The 25,244-nt window shown below is 32.2% G+C and overlaps 1 protein-coding gene across 2 annotated transcripts in view; it reads left to right on the top strand.

The window, feature by feature from the left end:
- LOC149482688 (uncharacterized) overlaps nt 1-25,244 on the top strand; it is a 99,148-nt gene that overhangs the window by 4,271 nt on the left and 69,633 nt on the right. For both annotated transcript variants that reach the window (XM_089703280.1, XM_089703279.1), the window contains exon 2: nt 9,364-9,443. In XM_089703280.1, the coding sequence (XP_089559406.1) occupies nt 9,422-9,443 (22 nt within the window). In that variant the 5' untranslated portion in view covers nt 9,364-9,421. The remainder of the gene's footprint in view (nt 1-9,363; nt 9,444-25,244) is intronic.

Genomic DNA, 25,244 nt, shown 5'->3' with positions numbered 1-25,244 from the left:
TATGAGTATTATTCTGATCCGTTTTTATGTGAAAATAGACATATTACACACGGCTAATTTGATTGAAAATTACGTTTCCTATGTTCAAATGATGCAACTTTTTTGTTAAAACGAGTAAGTACCAAAATTTTACAATTAAATTCTTTGGTTTACTGAACTTGTGCTGAAAGGGTTATCGTATAATAATTATCGAGATATCTTAATATAAATTAGATTTAGATACACTTATTTCAAAGGATTTACAATTCACTTCTAACGTTTTAGAATAATATTATAAACTTGTACACCTTGACAAAAAGTAAAAAATTGCGGGTGAGTGGAGATTATTTTGTGCAATTAAATATAACGTCCTACGACGGTATGGTTGCGTTCGTAAGGAATGTTAACGGATATAAAGCAACTAAATGTTACATCGATTGCATGAACAAAAATAAATATGAATCGAAGTTCATTTTAAAATTTAGTGAATTGATTTGAATTATGAATTTATTAAATGTCGCTAACATTGGAAAATAAGTTAAAGGACCTTGTTAATTGCTATATTATTTAAATGATTATTTACTGCTATTTTTATATTAGCACTAAGGTGTATTCTTGTTCGAAGCAGAATACATAAATGTGGCCACTACTCCTCGCAGGGGTTAGCCAGGTCAAATTCACCCTCGCAGGGTGTCTCTTAAGCATTTTTTGGCAGGCCCTACTTATTTCTAGTTACAAACATCCCTCGCGCAGCTGTCGCTCGCAGGGAAATGGTGCAAATATATATCGGCCCTCGCGGGGCTTTGATTACAATCGTCCCTCACGGAAAAGATGGTGCGAATATATATCAGCCCTCGCGGGGCTTTGATTACAACCGTCCCTCATGGAGAAATGGTGCAAATATATATCAGCCCTCGCGGGGCTTTGATTACAACAGTACCTCACGGAGACATGGTGCAAATATATATCAGCCTTCGCGGGGCTTTGATAACAACCGTCCCCACGGGGAAATGGTGCAAATATATATCAGCCCTCGCGGGGCTTTAATGGCGATTGGTGCAAATATACAAAGGATTGATCATTAAAATGATCATAGATATTTGTTTTTGTCAACGAGGACCCACGAAAGAAGTTTTGGATATGACCGTATCGGATCTTCACTCTTCTAAGGTAGGTAGAAAAAGGTTTTGAAATCTACTTCACAGTGGGCAGTATAGTAAATGACCTAATAAATACAATAAAGGTTAGATACGTCAAATAATGGGCGCATGAAATTGATACTTCGTATCCTAAAAGTTTACGCTTCAGGAATCAGGAAACCACCATTGGTTTACCAATTATGGAAATTGGAATTGAACAAATTGTATTTACCAATGCAAAGCCTAATCACAACAAAGGAAGGCGAGTCGGATCAAATTTCATCTCGCAGATGATTTGTGGCGGTGGTTTCGAGGATTGTCACCAAGCCTTGTGTCAACGGTATGTTTGGTATCGTAATTAAATGGCACTAGCCGACCAATTTACATATACAAACATCGGAAGAGATTTTTTAATCGCAAAGCGATTGAATGTAACAAATGACGATTGATTACGTATAGTTGACCTCTCATAGGCCTATTTTAGTTGCCCGGTCTTGTAGGCAATTTATTTGACTCGTTTTTCAACCCATTTGACCTCATTATTGCACCCATGAGATTTTTCTTCGGGGCTCAAACAATAAATCGCTGAGGGATTAGGATAATCGTTTGTTAGACAAGTTTTTTGTCATCCCACCAGGATTATTATATTGTATAATAAAGTTATATACAACTATTAACGTAAAACGTTTAAGTACTCAACGAATGCTGAGAATACTGACTGTTGAGTTACATAGGATAGAGGATAAATAACGGAAAGTCAATCTTTCCAAACAAAAGCCTCTTATTATTAGATATTACTTGGAACCCCTACCCTTAACGAGAAAGCTCTGCCAAATGACTTCTCATTTCTTTGCTTTGGGGGGGGGGGGGGGGGGCAATAAATGAAATGTACAGGCTATACGGCTTTTAAAATATAAGTCTGGTAAGCGAACTAAACTTTGCTGGTTTAGTTCTTGCTATATCGCTATCCGTGCCTGCTTCTCGTGTTTACGGGTGAATTAAGTTTATCAATAGTCATAAATGCAATGCTATTCAGAGGATATACTGCATTTAAAACATGACAAAGTATGGTAAGCGAACTAAACTTTGCTAGTTTAGTTCTTGCTATATCGCTGTCCGTGGCTGCCTCGCGTGTTTACGGATGAATAAAGTAATGTCCTGTCTTCGCATCCACAGCTAACTGTCCTATACTGTCATAATCTTAACACAGATTCATTCGACATAGCTCCCCACGAGCTCAGTTCTTCATTTTTGCACTCGCACAACTGTGGACAACACAAGAGCAATGCCTCCATTGGTAGCAGTTACAATCAAGGGATAACTAACCTTAGGCTAGCCATATTACGGATGTTGGAACAACCGACTATATTCAGGGCAATTTTCTTTGTTCAGTGTAACGTTTAGACTGTCGTAGCATTCCTACGGAACAAAGATGGGATCAGATCTGCATCCTTAATGCAGTTAATCGAAAGGAGATACTTTCAGACGACGATAGTATTCAAAACCCACCATATTCCTTAACATAATATTGCATAGTTAAGCTTATAATCTCTCTTGCCATTATCCTGCAGCAGAATTCCTTGGCGATAATTTATCCTCGTTAGAACGAGCGAGGGTTGTTACGATAATATGAGAAATCCTAGTCAGTTAGAGACCTGAACGACGCGATAGAGTACCGCTATTTCAGTAGTAGTAACACCTAGAAGGGTGAAGGTATTCTGGAAAGCGGAACTGAAGGCCCGGTCAGCAGCATCAGCCACCTAATAGACAGTGTTCAGTGCTGCACCACTATAATCTGCAAAATGACTCTGACGGTATGAAAATGTGGAGTACATTTTCAAAATATCAAATGATATAGTTGGAATAAAAATCCTATTTGCCTCCGTCTATCCAAAAGACATACGGAGTAGCTAGTAGTAGTTGGTTGAATTAGAATAAAGTAACTATAGTTAAAATCCTTTGTTACTGACTGGATAAATTTGGCTCTTTTCCTATCTGACGTTCATATAGCTGTTGACTGCCTAGTGTTGTGCACAAACACTATTATTATAAACTAGCGGTCCGCCCCGGCTTCGCTCGTGGTACTTACGTTTTCTCTACATAAAAACCATCCTCGTACTTCAAGGAATATAATAAAAAAGAATTATCGAAATCGGTTCAGCCGTTCTCGAGTTATGCGCTTACCAACACATTTTGCGATTCATTTTTATATATAAGAAGATAAGTCACGTTATGTAGTCCCGAGGCTTTCGGTATATAAGTTCTTATGTAAATCATAATTATATCTTAAAACCGAATTGATTAAAAGTAACGTACTTGGCTGTAGTAATTGCAGTTTTGGGACACAGATAAGCTCCTTATCATTTTAGTCTCTTAAGAGTTAAGTTCAGTATATTTGTTTCCAGTACAGAGTTTATGACCTATCAGTTTTAAATAAATAATTCATGCATTGTACTGAAAGTACTAGCCATGTTTAGATTATGATTGGTGGCGTTGGCTCTAAACATTAATAGATACCGCACGGTTTGGTTGGATGTTAAAAATCTGTATTATAATTAAAACCGTTTACCTGTTTTGATATTTTATTGCCTTATTCAAGGGGTGACCTTTTAAATTAATAATAATTAATATTTCTGACCCCAAAAGTAAGGACCAAGTTCTCTTCTTGTCCGCTTGTAGCAGGTTGGGTTAAAACTGTGTGAGTTGAGACAGGTGGTAATTCTATGTAAAGATGATTCAATTGTGCTTCTACAGAGTTCTAATTGAATAAATAAAGGTTTGAGTTTGAGGTATTTTTGCCTCGTCGGGATCAGCTGTTGCTTCATTTTGTAAGTAACATCTAAATGCGTAATTGAAAGTCGTTACTGGCGCTTTCGCAGATTTACGCTAAAGATAGTGAAAATTGTAGTAACTTTAACTTTTCAAGCCCAAAAGGTTAACTAAGGTACGCTTGAACCAATCTCATAAGTTCTAATACTTTTAATCATTATGATTAACTTTTTGGTTCTTATTTGATTAACTTTTCATCTGGGATTGTTAATATATTATATAATATAAAAATTTGTGTGATTTATTGGTAGGTATACTATCTGCACACCTTACTCTTTCAAATAAAGAAATAAGTAATTACTTATGTATTCAAATTCACATTGGCGTCCATATATTGTACACCAGGTGGGTAACAAACAGGTCTCAATGAAGTAAGCTTCAAATTACGGTCAAGTGTTTAATAGCTGTGTTTTACCTGAAAATAAAACACATATTAAATACTTACCTATATTTGAAGCTTACACTTAACGTCCACCTGTTGTGGATTTCGACTCAATGAAAAACATCCAGCGCCCGACATTATCGTGCGCCCCGCCACCTGGTGGAGAGGTGTGCGAGAGAGATAGCATATATACAACGGAAAGAGAGGGAAAAATAGGCGGAAAAAGCTAGGTACCTTCTCAATGAAGTAAGCTTCAAATATAGGTAAGTATTTAATATGTGTTTTATTTTCAGGTAAAACACAGCTAATAACATACTTCTAATTAAACAAGATTATCTTACAGGCATAAAGAGATTGTCGTATTAGACGTTAATCTTACCACTTGATTTATTATTAATGAAACGAAACTACAGGTCTTACGAAATATGTGATGGGAGAAAGGAAAAAGCGTAAATTATCTCTGAATAATAAATGTCACGTCACAATTATCCAACTTTCACCTCTTAGTGTAACGTCTATTGATATTTAATGTTCTGATAAGGGGAATCAAGCACGGCACCAAATTTAGGTATCCCTTATCGAAGATGTGACGTTGAGAAATGGGAGGGCGCAAACATATTGTGGAATCGATCGACATACTTTTTATTACGAAGACAGATGTTTTGGTTATTTTAATGGTAATACTCAATCATTCTTATAAACCTATTATTGTTGCTTATGATGAATTGAAAAATATTTTAATGAAAATGTTTTGTAATCTGTGAAATAGACCAAGTAAAAAAAAAAAAACTGTCAGAATGATTAAAATTTGGCGCCACTTTTTTTGTTTCTCTGTACTATTTGTTGAAATAAGCTTATATTATTTTCAGTTTAGCGAGTTGTACGATTTCTCAGTACAACAATTAGCGTATAATTTAATAAATTACCTTCATGTCGATAAGGGAATGGAATGAAGATGGCCTATACTTGGAAAATGGTCTTTTTCAATTTAATTTAATTATCACAATGTGATAAATTAAATAAAAGTATTTTGTCGCTGCTTCGTGAGAAAACTCCATAGATTTTGCATAAGCTGTATATAGATGTGGGTAAGTAAAACATTGATTTACAAATTACATCAAGTAGGTATTAATAAAAATCATTCAAACTACATATTTATATATAAGTAGATAGATTCCATACATAGTGTTCATGTGAATACTTAAGATTTAACATCAAAACAAAATATGTGCGGGTAGTCTCACTCAACAATTTTTGATCCACCCTCAAAAGATATAATTTTTAGTCTTTCTGTGATAGTATAATGGTTGTATAGTACGGTGGATAAAATAATAAAATGGGAAAATCTTGTTTTAAATCCGTTAATTAAATTATAAATAAACCTGCTACCTATATTGCTATTCTAACACAGTGTTTTTAATGTTATTATGTGAAATAGTACCTTAAGTGTACACTGTACGTACCTACTGATAACAGGTATGTGTATCAGTGTATCATATCATATGTAACCTTGTAAAAATATTTACATCTACTTACTAAAACAGTTACCTTTAATTAATCAATTGATAAGAGTTACCTATATATAATGGACATTGACAATTGTAACTTGATCATACAATTGGAAAACTTCGCAATTTGTCTTGAACATCTGAATGATGTCGAAACTAAATGTTCTAGAAATTTCTACAGTTGCAATATGAGTATTGGAACACGTCGAAGGGCTCGTGTATTGTATGAAAGCACAATTACCCACCAAGAGATTACAATTACTCGGCCCAGTGCGCTCTCGCTAGTCGCTAGATTAAGTTAAAGATAGCTGCTAGACAGAATACCAGGTTGTTTAGCACTCCTACCGTAATTATATCGGCTATATGCTGCGTGGTTAATTACATTCGAATCATTTTTAATTGTTTGTTGATTTGTGTCATTATTTTCTCTTGGTTGTGTCTTTAACTCGAAGAAAACAATGTTTAATTTCGATTAAACTTATACCTATGAAAATCTCTTGTTAAAGTAAAAATTTAAATCGCAATAACGTAATAAAATATACTTAAATTACCATTTTATGAAAAATAAATATAGGGTCATGAACCTTAACATTTTATTCCTTAAATAAATGTACGTTATTTTATAACTGTGTATCGGAATAATTTGTACACGGTATATGGATATGTTTAATTTAAATTGTTAATTCTATTATAACAGCAAAAATAGCAAGTGTTAATAGTACAATAATACCGCTTTTCTAAGACGTAAAAAATTGATTTGCATATTCGCCTTTACTGGAATCATGGTCCGTTTTAGGCAGAAGACAAAAGGCGAAAACTGTGATGTCAGAGGCCAAAGACCCCAGTAATTAAAGAGCAATTACAATGGAACAGAACTCCCGCGCTCTGACAAGATCCAGTTATAATATTTTGTCAAAATCACACGCGTCGCTGCCGTTAACTCGGTACTACAAGCTGTATTGCCTTTTGTTTCTAAAAGTGAACGCTTGTAATTGCCTTGTAAATTATTTGTGACTTCGCAGAATGGAAGTTTGAATGCACATTTGCGTATTTTTACACATAATGATTTCTTATTGTTTGTAAATTTTGTTAGTGTGTAGATTCTGCAGATTGTGTGATTTTATAGTGTCATCTTTTACTTTATGAATTTAATAAATTTTTATATTTATACCTTTGGCTACTTCGTTTAAACAAAGGGCTTCATAAATATTATTGTATATATTAGACAATTCAATTTACTAGACTCAATGGATGATAAAGTTTCATAGAAACCAAGTAGCAGTAGGACCACCCTGTTATTTTTAACGTCAATTAATTTTAATATACCTTATCCCTCGACTTTCCTATCTATAACAATATCATAACGAAATTGATTGATAACGATTGCCCTCACAGAATACGATCTAGCGTTTGTTCCTATTCATTATTCAGTAGATTTTCCTTCATGAATATGTAGATGCCATGCAAAACATGTCTACTGCGACACGCCATGGATCACTTTTAGAGGAGGATGTTTATGTTTTTATTAAATGCACTCATACGAGCAATTTCTTATGTGTTTATTATGTTTCAGAAGTAGGTATCTATGTATTAAAGATTGTTATGAATGCGTTCTCAATGGAAATGCTAAATCTATACTTATTATAGAAAAGATCAACAAAATAATTTATATAATGTAGAATGTAGATAGGCTTCCATATAATATTATTTTGTAGAAAATTACTTGCAAAGTGACAAAATGTGTACCTACTATTTTTGAGTCGTTCTTTCATCAAGCGATTTTAAATGCGACAGACAAAAATAGGCATTAATTTCATTCATAAAAAATATGTACGTATAAGTGTTTAAAAGTATTGAAACTTGAATTTATATGCACTAGTTATTGAAGGAATATTTGCGTCTAAAGTCTATTGTCTTAACGTTATTGTAGTTTTTTCTATTCTTTCTATACCTAAAGCATATTTCTCTTTCATTTCGAAGAGGTAGTACATATTTTTAATTTCAATCTAGGTTTTAGTTTCTTTGGATTTGTATTATAATATCAACTAGTTGATCCTTACGTGTTTTCATAAGTCATGTCCGCTTGTGTACCTACAAATAATTAAGTTAAGTGCACGGACTCTAAAATATTAACTTTAATCTTAATACATATTTAAAATCTCGTGTCACAATGTTTGTCCTCAATGGACTCCTAAGCCACTTAACCGATTATAATAAAATTCGCACACCATGTGCAGTTCGATCCAACTTGAGAGATAGGATAGTTTAAACATGTAGGTACCACGGGCGAAGCCGGGGCGGACCGCTATTATATTCCAATATGTTTTAGGGATAAGGGAAACCTTTTTGTAATAACCAGGGTCACTGGCCATTCAACCTGATCCAAGTTTAATTACAATGATAAGGTATTTTCTTTGTGAAACTTTTTAATTTTCATCTTTAACATATCTTTAACTATATAATTATTATCTTAATTTTAAATACTGTATATTCATATCTACAATGAAAAAAAAATAACAGTAATAAAATACTCGTTCCAAAACATCGAATTATTATTCATATAGCGTCAAAGTAAATAGCTTAAATATATTCAACACAAAATTATTTTAATAAGGTCAGGAAGCTGTTTCCGAAGTCTGATATAAATAATTAATTGCGAAACCAAATTATTAAACTTTGCACATGAGTAAGCTGTATCGACGGAGTTATAGCAATATTAGTTTTGAGATACCTACTAATCTATTTCAGTTAACTTTAAATTGAATTATTTCAAATTGGGTAACAGTTTAAAGTTTTTTTTGGGGAAACGGGAATTTTTTTCCCTTTATCTTACTAATAGAGATGAAATTGCGTTTGAGATGACGGCATGAAAAAATAAATAAACAACAGCTCATTAGACTAAATACTCAGGATCAAAGTACATTACAAATTACTTACTTGCAATTTTCTGTTATGATTGATATTTAAGAGGGGTTAGGCGGTCAGCGAAAATTCAGCTATTCGCGCCTGAGATGAGGGGTGAGGGGACCCGCGTTTAGTACCTATGGAATCAACGTGCTCGAAACTAAAAATCGTAAGCGCCATTCACATTTTTATCAAAAAGTGAATGAAAATATGTAGTATTTTCTAAATCTAAAACAGTCACGAAATCGAGAAGGTACCTATGTATTTGTGATTTAATACGAATTATTATCGTAAAATACGGTTGTAATGAACATTTATATGATATTTTAGAGGTAACAGGATTTTTTTTATCCAATCGTGTTTTGGAAACAGTCATCCCATCACACATACGTTCTGTAATACATATTAGAAATTTCAGTGCGAAGAAACTTCAATATTTTCAATTATAGCTCATAGATAACAGTCCATTTTGCCGTTTTCAAGGGCCCTTAAGGTATTGTCCATTGTATGATATAACATGGATATAATTATGCGTGATTACGGACGAGAGAATTGTAATAAATTCTTTCTATATAAAAATGTTCTATACTATAATTGCTTAATTAGTATTATTGACTTGCAGGGAGTGTGCTGGCATCCTCAAAGTGCGGTAATGCGCCGCGCGCGCTCTCACGCGACATATGCATGCCGCCCGCGCACCCGGTAAGTAAAATATAATTAAAATAATAAATATAGTTATTAATTATCTTAAAATTAGTCTCTAGTTTAAGGAGTCGTTTACATACAAACATACAGATGAAGCTTTAATTCGAATTCAAATAGATATGAAATCGTGAAAAAGTTTCAAAAATGTTTGTTGTCGATTGTGTGAAATTCGATAGTTTCAAAGAAAAAATAATCCAATTTGTTTTTATATACTGAAATACTGAATTACTGTATTGATATTGCGATTACTACTTATATAAAAGACGTCATGTACTCACATCATGTATAGCAAAGATATGAAAGAATAAATTAAGAAGAAAAGTTGGAAAGCCTTGCTGGAATATGAATGCAGTTCATAATGCAACCACTTTACGCCTACCTGAAAATTCCTAGTTTAAGATAAAAGCATACCAAATAATTCGTAAAAGCATTCCACAGTCCGCCAAATGCATCTCTGCATATTTCATGAGTGCAAAATGACTCGCAGCTGAAAAGGATCGTTCAATGTTTTGTGGAAAAAAAAAACTTTATGTTGTAAAAAAATGTAGGTTTTAAAACTACATATTAACCTATACATATCTAAGAAACCTTTGTCATATATAATTAACAACTATGATATTAAATTTCATTATGAGTATTATTATTAAGTTACTTCAGCCGGGGCAATAAAAGGAAAAAGTCATGTTTCTTTTAGATGTGACTGATTGATATTGATGTCCAATGAAAGTTCCTAATTTTTCGAATTGCTGAGGAAATATAACGATGAAACTACATTTCTCTTTAACAGAAGAATTATTTGAAGTTAAATATAGAGACTAAAGTATATTCTTTTATTCACAATAATGGACAATCTGTCTTCCAAGTCCTCAAACAAGTTTTAACTGCCATAATTGAGATACGCGGTTACAGTTCTCAAGTCAGTTATGAAGCTTTGAATGTTTTAAAACTTTTGTGAAATCCTAATTATTTCCATTCTAGTTAAATTGTAGCTGAGAAAAGTTTAAATGGACTGGCATTTGATTTCAGTTTTTATTTTAAAAGATTTTGAAATCTAAACTAAGAAAGGAGCATAAAAACTTACAAGATAATTATTATAACACCTTATTAGTTATTTCATATTTGTTTATAGGTAGGATATAATGCAGCTTCAAGACTGAATAGTGAATGCCCATACTTATATTTTGAGAAGTTCAGTAATTAATTTTCTCTTCTCTAAAATGCACACATGTTCGGCATTGAAAAAAATACAAACAAACCTCATTAATAACAAACCTAGTTAGCCATACAAATCTCATATATCTTCACGAGTAATGAAAAAAATAATCAGCATGCATTCACGCTTTTTACTTGCATACTTCCAAAAGTCTTTCAGGTTTTGTTTCACGAGTCATTAAGTACAAACTTTTGCAATCGCGCTTGTGGGTCAGACAGAGTTATAAACATTTGCTTTTTAGTACCGTTTTTATATTAATTTCGGTGAAAGTGATCGTCGTTTTATGTTTGTTTTTGATTGAAAATGGCCACAGAATATGTTATGCAAAATTCAAAGCCCCTTTGATGTCAACGGGTTTGAAAGCTTTTTTGCTGAAATAAAAAAAGTGGGAATGTGTATAAACCGCAGTTTTATGAAAGAAATTTCGGGATTTCTGTGACATGATATCGTGCTTATTCAGAAAATGTTCGAGCATAATAGATCAAAGAATATCGGATGAAATAAAATATGAAGTATCGCAATTTCGCGATTGCTTTGGGTAAAATATCGTATCAATATTCAGAGGCAATCGCAAAAAGAAGAATTATATTATAAAGGATAATACATTTGTTGTGTACAAGTTTGGGAAAATGTATAATACCTAAACAGCAATGTTTTGTAGGTTGTTTTCAGTTCTGTAAATTCTATATTGCAGGTGATTTGCGATTTAAAATTTTATATTCTTGGGCTAGGCTATATTTACCTTTTCATATAAAATGTAAATATTGATAATGAAGTAGATAATATAAAAAGCAAGTGGAACAGGAAGTCGGCAGTTTAGTTGAATAGTAAAGTACCAAACCAAACCAAAATAGAAAATGTTTTAATCCTCCCCATATTACTGTTATATTATCTGTTTAGAAAATCAAAGTAAGAGTATACTGTAGTGTGAATAAACCCTTATTGTGAAACTATCTCTCCATAGTTGGAAAGCGGTGGAATCTCGTTATACACCTCATATAACCTGAAAGAGAGGCCACTAGTATTTTTTATCATTTTCTATGATACACTTCGCTTAACTGTAAGAGCTCATTGAAAGTCGTGTTTGTAAAAAGTTTAAATGCATTTTTAAGGTTTCATTGCAAGTAGTAAATATCAAGTAAGTGCGGTAAGATACATATTTAAGTGGACAAAGTTAAAATTACGAGATTCTAAGTTGCGATCACATAGCAATATAAAGAGAAAAGTATTTTATAGACCAGGCAAATTATACTTAATTATCTAAAGCAATTAAGAAATCACGTACAAATTTCAATTTAATTTATATGCAAAAATTAATCCCCACACAATGACGACGGCAAAAGTATTCCGAAGATTTTAACCAGCTTAAGCTTCAATGGAAATTTATTTTAAATTGTTGGCTCCCAGTTTCAAAGTCTTCCACATATTATTAGCAAGGTTATTAAGCATTTGCGAAATTGTTGAAATCTTTAGCATAATTAACCTTAAATATTACTCGTATATAAAGAAACCTGAGTAAACAAATATTAATATTTCCCACATGAATTTTGCGTAACAACGTTTTCATTTCAGTTTGAATTGTTAGCAGTTTATGAATGTCTAGTCAATGTGAATAGACTCTAAAAAGGAAATCGTTACGTATATTAAGATGCAAGTTTTTGTTTGATTTTGCTTTATGTGTGAAAGTTGGATGACCATAACAATTTTTATGATATTCATCTCCGGCTTATAAAATATTTAATTCACTTTCTTCCTGTCATAAAATTATTTGAAAGTATAACTATTTACTATTTACCACTGATTTATGGCACTACCAAACATCTAAAAGTAGCAACTTCAAAAGCTATTAGAAAACACTCTGAAAGATCAATTCTTTCAGTTTCAGAAGTAAAAGCAATTAAGGGCGTCTGTTTCTGTCAGAATAAGGATAAGCCTCACTGATATCATTAGATATCGACATGTTTAAATGTATAACGTCTTTATAGCGATGGCGTAATTCCAGACACACTGGTCGAGAGAAAATCCCGTTTCACGCCATTTATTCCGTGACGGGTCATTGGGCTCTTTCGATCCGATGTCAATATATGTTTGCTGTTTCTATTCGAACGAAATTGCGAATTACGCTTATCATTGAAAACAATGCGCCCATAGGGTTTGGAATGTGCTTCATCCAATATGTCGTTTGTTTTTTGGAGTGGTTTGGTTTTACATTTGATTTAACGATATGTGAGCTCAAAATGTGTCTTGTTTACGTATGATTGAAATCGATAGTTAAATTACAAAGCCTTCTTTACATACAACCAATTTTTTTTGTCATTTAATTATTGGTCTGAGTTTGGAACTGTAATTTTTGTACTGAGTTAATGAAAATATTTATGTAATGTAGACATATCGTGAGCTCAATTCAAATGCTTTGCGATGAGCATTATAATTATAATAGCGTCGTTAACACCTTCTCTATGCTTCGATATCTATCGAGACTGGTTCGATCTACCATTTATAAGTTTCCACACATCCTTTGCAAAAGAATTTCATACTATTATGAACCTTTTCTTCTTAATATACGAAACAAATTCCCGTGTATATTTTTGCATAGTTAAATGTTATAATGATCCACATCGAAATGTTCCAAGCTACGCATTAAGTTCTAAGATATCGTTTATAAGAAATTGTAATGAATTGTAGATCAGTTCATAGATAAGGTGTTCTATTAAAAGAAATAATGATTTCTGAGAAGCATTGGGATGAATATTAAATCAGATAAGATTCAAGCCGGATACTTTGTTTAATAATAAATCTGTAAATTCTAACACGATTTCGCTCGCTTCATACAAGCTTTTTAACTTTATCCGATTTGCATTGCATTAAAAATAATATCATACAAAAAATATATTTAAGAAAAACTCTCTTTCTCATTTTACGTTCAAAAACTAATTAATTATTAACGTTACATCTGTGTAAATTATTTTTTGGGTAGATACTATCCCTAGTTATAATTAAGTCTGTTACGTAGCATTTTATTCCAATTGAATGAATCAAAGCATTTCAGTTGTGAAGAATCGGCCTAAGGCTGTTTTCGCTTCATTAAATTCAAATCACCAATTTTAACGCTATGCTTCTCTCATAAATAGCATATTTATTAAAGAATGGAAAATACTTAACGACTTCTAAGAAAATTCCTTTTTCAGCTTCGAATTTTTTGCTAAAGCTTATTTCTGTTGTTTAGAAAAACCACGCTATAATTGTAAATACGAGAGTGCATGATAAGGCTAGATCGTGTTTATTACAAAATATACATAGGAGTAAAAGTGAGCTGCGAATTAAACATTTTATTCATATAAAATAAGTTAAATAAAACAACTCTATCAGCAACAAATCAACAGAGGAAAATGAAATTTAACATTAGATACATTGTCCGCTCATTGCCTTGCAGATCATCAATGTCCTAATCGAACAAAAAATATCATTATTCTGCAGAGAAATCTTGTAGAAATCTGCATGAAGTCGGTGTCGTTTCTTATTTATTCATCTGTTCAATTTGATCAGGTGATCGTAATTACTGGAACTAACTGCCAATACGGATTTCGTCTAGATTTAATCATAGTAAAATAGATTAACGAGTTATGCTTTTCTCATCGGATCTTACATCAGGTATTCTTTTTGTTTAATTTTTTTAGCATATTCATGCACTTTCCTTTTTAATGCTCAAGAACAGACAAATATTGATCAAGCAAAATACGTGTCATTGAATATCTTCTCACTCTCAACGTGCTCTCAACTTTATAGCTTTTTATATTCGTTTGTAAATATCCTATAGCTCTCGAACTTCTACATTTACATCGAATCGAACATTTATCATTGATAAAAACAACACCTTAAAATAATTTCTAAAGAGGTCCAGGAGTAGGTTACCAAATAGTAATTAACGTACGTTCTTATTAATTATTCTATCAACATAATATTATATAACCCCAAAATCAATAGGCACGAGTTTTAATATTTATAAATATAAAGCTCTTAATAATCAGATCACGTCGATACTTCCTAAAACTATCACGTACGAACTGTTTCATTGAATTAATTGCCTCATTGCTAATTCGTGAACTATACTCTTATATAAATCGGATTATATTGCCAAAGGCACTTTTCCAAAAAATACTTTCACCCTCCGTGATTTTGAGTCAAGTTTTGTAAAATTAAAATTGTTTGGTGGTCGCAATTCGAGCTTTTCATTCTAAGGACTTTACACGTAGCGATGAAACATACATTTTCTATCCCTGCATTGTAATATTGAAAAAAAATGGTATTCATATCATAGCGATATATGGAAAGAATACTTATGAGAAGACGATTATCTCCTTGCTATTATTACATTTATTCATGAACAAAAATTGAAATCTTCGCATCGATCAATGTGAAGCTGATATTAATTACAACCGTGCACTCAATAAATAATTAATCATCGATAGGATCGCAATCATCCACAAAATAACGATCGAACTAATCTGGAACACAAAAACCAAATTTTAATTTAACTGTACTCTGTGACGTCACAAATCAATCGCTCCCTAATATCTATTGGCCCAGTAATCTTCACCCAAGCCGGTCATTATCATTTTCTTTAACCAACAAAACACTCGGACTTTCTACAGTACTTATCTTATTGGACGTGCTGTATTTGTTTTTGTCATCTGTTTATACAAGTTTTAAGGTCGTTTTCACTTTCGTTGGTACAGTCGCGCAGAGAAGCCATTTGTATTCCAATCGCGTATCGTATCGGCGCGTCATGATTACGTGTCTTTAATGTTATGCCCGTGTTAATTATGTAATTTGACAGTGGAACGTTTATGTTACTTCGTGTTAAGGTTATACTAAATAATGCTGCGTGCTTTTAATAGTTCATGCGATTATATAGCGTGCTAAATTGTTTTTGCCTTTCATTTAAGAAGTGGAGATTTGCTATGAAATTAATACGAATGTTGCGTTGAGTTTACGAAAATCCAATACATTTTATTTATTGTAAAGGTATTTTGTAAAAAGAGAAGGAATAACTGGAATATTGTGTCATGAAAATTGAATGACTCACATAGAAGTATTCCTTACAACAAACATTATCTTAGCTGTTATTAATAAAATCGTTCCTTTCCATTTTTTAAGAAAGAACAAAAGAATGCATAAATGATAAAACATTTCGACACGATTGTACCAACTGTATCTGGGAAAACAGGACAGAAGTGCTCGCATATAATTTTTTAATATTTGATTTGTCCTAATACGACGGCTTTAAATGGCTTTCAGAGTTAAGCGGCTTACGTTTTATATTAAAATAATAATAACATTTGATTGAAAGACAGAGATAAGAACGTAATATAAACAGGTGCTTTTTGTTATACAGGCTGGCCCGTTTATAGTGGTCCAAAAATTTTTTTCAGCTTGAGAGCATCATGAGTAATCATTTAAAACAAACTTTAGTTAAGCGAAAACTTATGGTTTAGAAATTATGATTTTTTTTATAAATAATCCGGAGTTTCAATATTTTTGTCACAAAACCACTCTGTTATAAAAACTACTGGACCGAATTGAATGAAATTTCGTATAGCCTATACCAAATTTCATTCAATTCGGTCCAGTAGTTTTCATAACAAAAATATTTTGTGACAAAAATATTGAAACTCCGGATTATTTATAAAAAAAATCATAATTTCTAAACCATAAGTTTTCGCTTAACTAAAGTTTGTTTTAAATGATTACTCATGATGCTCTCAAGCTGAAAAAAATTTTTGGACCACTATAAACGGGCACCCTGTATTTTTTATCAGTTGAAGCGACATTTTTCCTGAAAATAATGAGAGTTGCTGTGACAACTTTTGATTTTGTTTAAATTTAAGCTGTTATTTAAAATCTCTTAGTTATAAGTGAAAAATTTGTAGGTAAAATTATTTTTATTATTTTGTCATATTCACATGGTAGTAATTATAGTAGAAACATATTAAAAATTATTACATAACTTCGAATAAATTCAATTAAAATACAATTATGTGATACTTTGTTGACAGAACCTATTTACCGAGCCTGACTAGGGAATGGTAAAATTTTACGAGTGATAAAATCGAATGGGATTTAGCCCTTCTGTCTTGTAATGGTGTTAATTTTAATCTATAATACTCTGAAGTAGGCACATAGGTATATGTAATAAGTTAAAGCATCTTGAATCTTAATGTAAACAATTTTCATCATAATAAAACAACTTATGTTATATGATAATAATTAGTTTTATGATATGTAGTTATAACCTAACTACAAAAATTATTAAAAAATATAATATTTTTTGTATTTATTATTCTACAAACGCATTAATAAGTCCATCGTGATTGCATTTAATCCTGAATCGGAACAAAGGCCATATTGTAGCATACCAAATGTCTATTTCTTTTAATAGTTCAATGTTATCGATATATCATTCCTGGTACATTGTGAGAAGATATTTATCACTGTGAGAATGGATTGATATTATTTTTTAATGTACATTTCATTAGTTTATTAGAAAAACCTAAACAAACAAGCAAAAACCATTATTATTTGCTGTTTTTCATTAAGGTATTATTATAGAAATATTTAATCTTTACAGATTATTTACATACACTAATTTCGATTATCCGTTTCGTCTTGACTATATTGGACATGAAATCATTTTTCTAATATGTAAGATTTGCTGAAGATAACCACAATGTGCAAACCGTACATATCTATAAATACAATTATTAAACTTGAAATAAACTAAAACAATGATTCTTGTATCGATTGATAAACTATAATTCCACTACCATAGTTAATCCCAGATGACAGGGGACTCCACTACGTACCATAAATAATAAATAATATAGAGGACATGTTAATCAGTGCTTAGGTCTCATTACGTATGCAACACGTATACACGACAGGTGTATTCGGAGCATCCCGGGGATCCAGGATTTATTTGGTACACATGACTTGCTTGTATTAATTACTGCTACCCGGTTTACCTGCGTGAAACGAAATTAATAAGTAGTCTAGTATAGCCTACTAATTATTTACAAACCAAAAATTAAACCATAAAATTGCTCCGCTGCGACGTGAAAGACACACTTTCGTGTCTGTAATATTAGTAAGGATCTTTCAGGTAATCGTAAGCGTTGGTAATTTAATATTACCTGGCATTTGGATTTTTTTCATTGTTTGTAAAAATGATTTCACGGCTCAATTTTATAAATTTGTATGAATTTTTATACGTAAATTAAACACTCAACTGAACTCGTGTCACACTTTCACGTGAAGTGCAAAAGTTATTTACTTTTTCAATCGACATGTTTATATTTATTGTTTCATTTTTGTCGTGTGACCCTCCCTTAGATATGTAGTCGTGTTTTTTTTTGCAAGAACATTTTGTTTACTATGCGTATTTGTATTTCATACGTAGTTCAAATATATACCTATTACATTGGGGCAGCAAAGAATTTGCAATCTATTTTTTGTGAGCACGTAAAGGAAAACAAACAGTCCAGCTACCATGTCCAATAAACCATGGCAATTAAAAGCTATAGAACCATTTGGAGATTGGATGACTTCTACATAAACGCAGAATATAAAGATATAACGGTATTTATTTTGTTTGGGACAGTCATTTATCAGTATTTGCAAGATAAAAATAAAAGGAAAGTAATTTATTTAAAAGTTTTATACGTAGTTTATGGTGTAAAATCCGATACCTAATAATTAAAATAAGGTTTGTTTTACCCCTTGGTGAAAAAATTACTGCTATTTAACCCTTTCTGACAATTTTTTTTATACTTTATCAAAATTTATACAGAATTTGAAAACGTGGTCCTTAATATAGGTTGTCTATCCTGTGGAAAAGTTACGATATCTGTTTTATCAGTAAAGTACTATGACAAATGATCATATAGGGTGTATTACGTAAGAAAGGATACATGTCGAACAAATGGAAGGGAGAAGATTACGAAAATCTGACTAATGCTCATTACAAAACTCGCTGCATTGGTGGAATTTCTGCAGTGATTCAGTGTTCTGCTGTGTTTTCTATTCAAAAGTTGCAAAAAGGTATTTTTTTTATATTTTTCTAATGTTTGTATTGGTTTACTAATACTTATTGAGTTAGTTCCGCGACCTATGTTATATTGGTCATTTTTAAATCAAAATATTATGCTTCATACACGAACACGGGCTTTTTTATTTTTATGTGCGAAAAAATACATATATATATCGATTATCGAGGTAAGAGTATGGTTTATTATTGGAATCGGAAGATTGTGTTATTTAGTCTCAAAGACTGAATTATTCAAGTTCTATGTAAGAGTGCCTAATTAACTTGATCTTACGTTTAATATTTCAGATGTGTTTATTTAAATCTTCATTAATTACTGTAGAAATAATATACGTTATAAAATTTATAGGAGTATAATTGAATGTTTCAATGAGGCCTAATTAACCAATTAATAATTGCCGTAGGACTTACATTCCTTGTTATGGCTGAACTGTAATTATTTTAATTACATTACGCTATATAATTACTCCTATATACATGTCTATTCTATATAAGTTTAATTTTAAGGAATGCCAATACAATATGAAACTAACGATATGAAAAATAACGAAGTGATAATACTTTTTTTTCTAAATATAACGCTTGTTGTAAATATTTCTCTAAACATAAACAGTGAAACATTAACATATAAATCTGTATTTAAGGATAATAATTGTGAATTAAAATCTCGAACATTAAAGAAAAATATTTTATTTTATTTCATTTCATCATCTAAGGCATCTAATAGTTAATCAACATGATGGTTCTGAGTTTTTTAAAGAGAAGCTTTGTAAAATCATATCAATATCGTAACGTACCAAATGTTTATTCTAATACCATTAGTAGTACGTATTATAAAACAAACAAAATATATGGCCTATAACAGCATTAGTTAGTGGTCCGGGAGCCAGCAGCAGATTTTATGACCAAGTTCCTCTCAAGCGGTAATTAGTAAAATGCATCAAAGTATAGTATTATGAAGCCTCGTGAACGTCAGCTGGAGCTCGGTTGGGGGGAAGAGCGGTTGTAGCCTCCCGTATCAGCTGACGGTTTTTCCACCAAGATACAGCCAGCTGACATATATATTTATCCACAGTTACATATAAGCTATCATCAGGTAAATTTTTGTTTGAGAGGAAATAACGGAAAATAAATTTTTCTTTAAATTTAACTTTCATGTTCGAGACACCAGCTGACGTATAATACACCATGTTGTAACCAGCTGACTATTTTTTTTCGTTGAGATATTGGGTTAGCTACAATTTGACAAATTTTTAGCTGAGAGGAAATGAATGAATGAATGTATTTTTTTTCATATGTGCGTGGGAGGCTACAACCGCTCACCCCCCCAACCGAGCGCCAGCTGACGTTCACGAGGCTTTATAATACTATACTCTCATGCGTCTGATGAATTATCTCTTGAGAGGAAATAGTAAACCAAATTTGCACCTGGCTCCCTAACCATAGATATAATTCAGCTTTCTACAAGTGAAAGAAATTTCAATAACGCTTAAGTATTAAGTAGCTTTTTTACGTTTATTACCAAATTACCTAAAAAACGTTACTTTCCATATTAATATTTATGTAAACTAGAATAATGAACTTATTTTTTACCTTTTAAGCATTTGATCCGATTTTTTGTCAAGGAACATACATCCGACAATCGGAATCGAATTATCCAAAGCGAGTCATAAAAAATCACTCAAAGAGAAGTTTTTTCCCATAAGAATAAGATGTTACGTCGATAAGGAAAATGATTAGATTTTTGCCTTTTCTAACTCTTATTCCGTGTTATATCTATAGACGTCATATTCATAAAGCTATGGTTTGTTGTTTTTGCGTTACTGTAGAATTTTCATTTCTACGGTTTAGCACTGGTCCAAATACTGCAGCAAAGTAAGCAATGAATTATACTTTAAAACTTATTAATATTTATAATTTCTGAATGAATTAGAGCGATGGCTATACCATGGAGAAGACATAGACTTAGACAAGGCCTCCTTTCCATAATAATTTGAAAAATAAATTGTGCTAATGTGTGTTTAAAGTTTTAAACCCTTCTGTGTGTGTGTGTGGGTGTTAGTTTATACAATTATCCATTAATCTACTTGCGACTTCAAAAAATCTATATTACAAAAAATATTTGTAAGTTAGCTGAACGCTGTTTGCGAAACAAAGAAATAAACACAAGGAATTACGTTCCCATTTCCCAAGTACGATTTTAATATTCAAAAGCTTGAACGCTGACATCGGTTAATGCGTAACAAATTGATATAATTTACAGAATATTACGTTGGGCAAACTTATGAATAAGTTAAACGGTATTTGCTCGATTCATAATTAATTCACGATCCTTTAGCTGCTCAAGTTTGTGGCTTTCCAAGCATCGTACTGTGATTAAATATGTCTTGTATGAATCATTGTGGGTCCTTTGATGAATCACTAAACGCATTTGGAAGTTCGAATTCTTGGTAACGTTTTGGTTCCCGTTTGCTAATTTACTCTGTCAATCAAATTCATATCGTATTATTTATTTGTTTTTATCGTTACATCCTTTTGTGGCATACGGATATTTGTATGCTTTTTTATGAAATTGGTTTAATATCAACCAGAGAATTAGTTGAATCACGCCGTGTTTTGTAGAACCTGTAACCTGAATATCATGTGGTTGTTCGTAGATGCTATAAGGCGGACCCTCTCTGTATTTGATAAATTCCGATCTTTCATCAATTTTATTAGCAGTATGTAATACAATTAATATCAGTAAAATCATAACTAAAATGATATTCAGAGTTCCGTAATACGACAGTTTATTGATTAAAAACAAACCAATCTTCCCTCTTTCTGTAATGTAAATAACTCGAATATTTGAAGATAATTCGAAATGCCAATATTTAAATTTTCCAATATTAATGGAAATATTGTTATTGTTGACATTCCCAATTTTCCATTCGCTCTGATTTCAAAGGGAAAATATTGAATATCTCTGGTATCCGGGACGTTATGCAAATAAAGATGTTCTGAATGAAATAATGAGGTTATTTGCATAAAAATTCACGAATTATGCATAATAGCAATTATCCTCGCTAGACGCAATCACGTGGGTTCGGTTTAGCGTCAATTATGCATTGCTCATTAGGAATTTTACACAGAAATGGTATTGTGACACGCTGATTTAATTCTTTTGTTAGCAAAATACAGACATTATAATTGATTTCAATTATTTTGATGTGGACACACATACCTATAAAGCACGAGAGGCAGGTTTAAAGTTTTTTAATCAGAACTAAAAGTCGCTATGTCAAGAATTTTGTGATTTTTTATATTATTGTTGCATATAACGCCATTTATTTATGTTAGGAACATAAAACACACGTACTTTTAATAGATAGGTAGTTAAAAAGATTTTGGTTTAATCTACACAATTTTCTGCTTTTTTATCCTTGCACATACAAACGATTAGGCTGGTACAGGGATGAGGGCTGTAGTGATTTCATTAAGCCAACATATAAGCGATCGTTGACATTGAAAATATACTTAAAGCTTAACTAAGAAGCTCTAACGTATACGTTAATTTATGGAGCAATTTCTTGCGATTACCGGCATTTGGACCGAATCGTGCTCCGTTGATCCTCCACTGAGATATTTCTTTAACCTTTCACGATAAATATTCGTGCGTGTTAACTATAATGGATGTGTTAAATTACCCCCTGATGAAATGATGTGTTCCCCCCTGTGGTTCAGATGGGCTCCTGTATCCGCAGACTTTTATGTGACTATTTCTTTTGGACATTTCTTTGCGGCTAGTTTGACGATTGTTCGATTGTGAATACCATGCTTATTATTATAAAATGTATGTATTGACTTTGCTGAATTAATTTTTTCAGCAACATCATGGGAATATATTTTATTCTTTTCATAGAACTTCATTGTATAGTTTTAGATTTTAAAATTAAAGAAGTCAATTTACTAGCACCACTTTTATTAAAATTTTAAATTTCATAGATTTTGTAATTTAACTGAATTAAAAACATGATTGAAAGTACAGCTAGTTAATCATAGGAATACTCGAACTCAAAGAAATGTTTTAATTATGTAATTGTTACATATCTAGTTTTAAGTTATCCAACAAACAATCAAATGTTTCCCCTTTATGATATTAGTGTAGATTTGATCACGTAGGTTTACTAGGTTAGGTTAATCAGGGTTTAATAATATTATGTATGAGTACGACCCGTTCTGATTATATAACCTTAATCTCTTTACAATGGAATTGTATTTAAATGTAAGTTACTGTTATAATAAGGTAACAATACGTAACGAGAAACGATAAGGAACTCTTATAATAAACTATAGCTGTGCCGCACAGTTTTACCCGCACTGCTCTGCTTCTGTTGGTCTTGGCGCGATAATATATAGCCTATAAGCCTTCCTCGATAAATAGGCTAACACCGAAATAATTTTTCAAATCGGACCAGTTGTTTCCGAGATTAGCGCGTTCAAACAAACAAACTCGTCAGCTTTATAATATTAGAAGATAGATTTAGTAAGTTCTTATCGTAATTACATCATGTTCACAAAGTGTATTGTAATGCGATAATTCTAACAAGATTCGTTATTGTGTTTTGGTTGTAGTATTAATATTACACCTACAGAAAATCTGGCAGTAATAAATTATGAGTCGGCTAATTTCGAAGCTTTTTTGCGACACCCATAAGATATTGGTTAGTTCACGCTGGAAATAGTTGATGAAGTGGTTCTATTTAACTAAAAATTATGTCATACATTAATTGTTTAAGGGCCGATTTTTCAATCGCGAGATAAACAGTCTAATAACTACCCCTCGAATAGATTTATTCAATTATTTATCTAACTCATTACGGCTCGCCTATTTTTCAATCGTGATTTATTTGATGAATAACTATCTGACCAAATATTTCCATATTGGCAGCACTGCTCTCGGAGTGGCGAAACAAACATATTAAATTAGTCAGGTTAGAGCGGGATAGAGTCAAATCTTGCAATTTGTCAACAACCGTCATTATGACTCACGTCAGGAGTGCACTTGTCTTCTATGATTGTTGATTGTTGTTTTGATTCGAGTAAAGAGTTTGGTTAAATTTGTGTTTCAATTTATATATTTTACGATGGAAACGACATACTTAAAGGCAGCGTTCGGCAAATTTTCAATGGCATGGTCATCAGTAGGTACTATCAAAAACATCAATTTCAATATGATTTTAATTGATAATAATTATATAGAAAGAGGTTTAATTGTTAATAATTCTACGCTCTATGTTATGACATACGAAAATATCTCAAATTTGACGCGTCAGTTGTCAACTCAAACGCCTAACCGTCGAATAGCGCGCTATCTGGCCGTTGGAGCGGCAAATAGATTTATTCCTCAAATAACGTAGTTATTCGATAGATAAGTCCTATTCGTCTATTGAAAAATTGAATATTTTGTTAACTGAAGAATAAAGTCTATCTAGCTGTTTATCTGGGCATTGAAAAATCGGCCCTTATAAAAATAATTGATAAATGTATTAGACCGGGAGATACTGACACAAAATTTCGAGTCATTTGTAACAGGATGGCGGTTCTACAGGGTTCTTAGTACGCAATGACAAAAAGAAAAATGATGGTGTGAACGCTGGTACCGGCGGCTTAGTCGCGTGGGCGTTAGTCGAACTCATCGGAAAATAGCGAAAGTCAAACGATTTGTAACAGTATGGCACTTATTTTTCCTGTAAGTTTGAGGATCAACGAATATAAATACAAAATTTCAAAGATCTAGGTGTTGGAAATCTTCACTTATATAAATTAATAATAAATTTATTTTTCAAGTATGACAGCACTTTTTCCCCCTACTAGAAGTATGGCAAATATATTAATGGTCACATTTTATCAAATACTCTCCAAAAAGCCAAATGCAATACTGGTACAAAAAGATAGGCGAAATAAAAAAATTTGGCAGATTTTCGGCGGTATGGCGACCATTTGGAATCGTCCGAAAAGTATGGCATGGCGATTTTCGTAAATGGCTGCACGACGATGGTTACCTGTGCAAAAGTTAGCTTGGTACAAATGGTTGAATAATTGTTTTTTTTAAATCAACACATTCGCGTCGGTATGGCGGGCTGTAAGTCATACCGGAAAAGTATGGCATGACACTACCGCCTACTTCTTTTTTATGGGCTATCGGTAAATTCTAAAATTTTTGTGTTACAAATCGTTTGACTTTCGCTATTTTTCCGACGAGTTCGACTAACGCCCACGCGACTAACCCACCGGTACCAGCGTTCACACCATCATTTTTCTTTTTGTCATTGCGTACTAAGACCCCTGTAGAACCGCCATCCTGTTACAAATGACTCGAAATTTTGTGTCAGTATCTCCCGGTCTATATAAAAATGTACATCTATACAGATCTGATAAACTGTTACGTGAAAGAGCAACATCTCATCCATCATTATTACATTACAAACTATCACGATTTTAC

The sequence above is a fragment of the Colias philodice genome, chromosome 14 (assembly GCF_061535455.1).
Source record: "Colias philodice isolate Cphi_HAF_F1 chromosome 14, ilColPhil1 Martin Lab GWU primary, whole genome shotgun sequence".
NCBI lineage: Eukaryota > Metazoa > Arthropoda > Insecta > Lepidoptera > Pieridae > Colias > Colias philodice.
The sequence above is the reverse complement of the archived record's forward strand: the minus strand, read 5'-3'. Positions and strand labels throughout refer to the sequence as shown.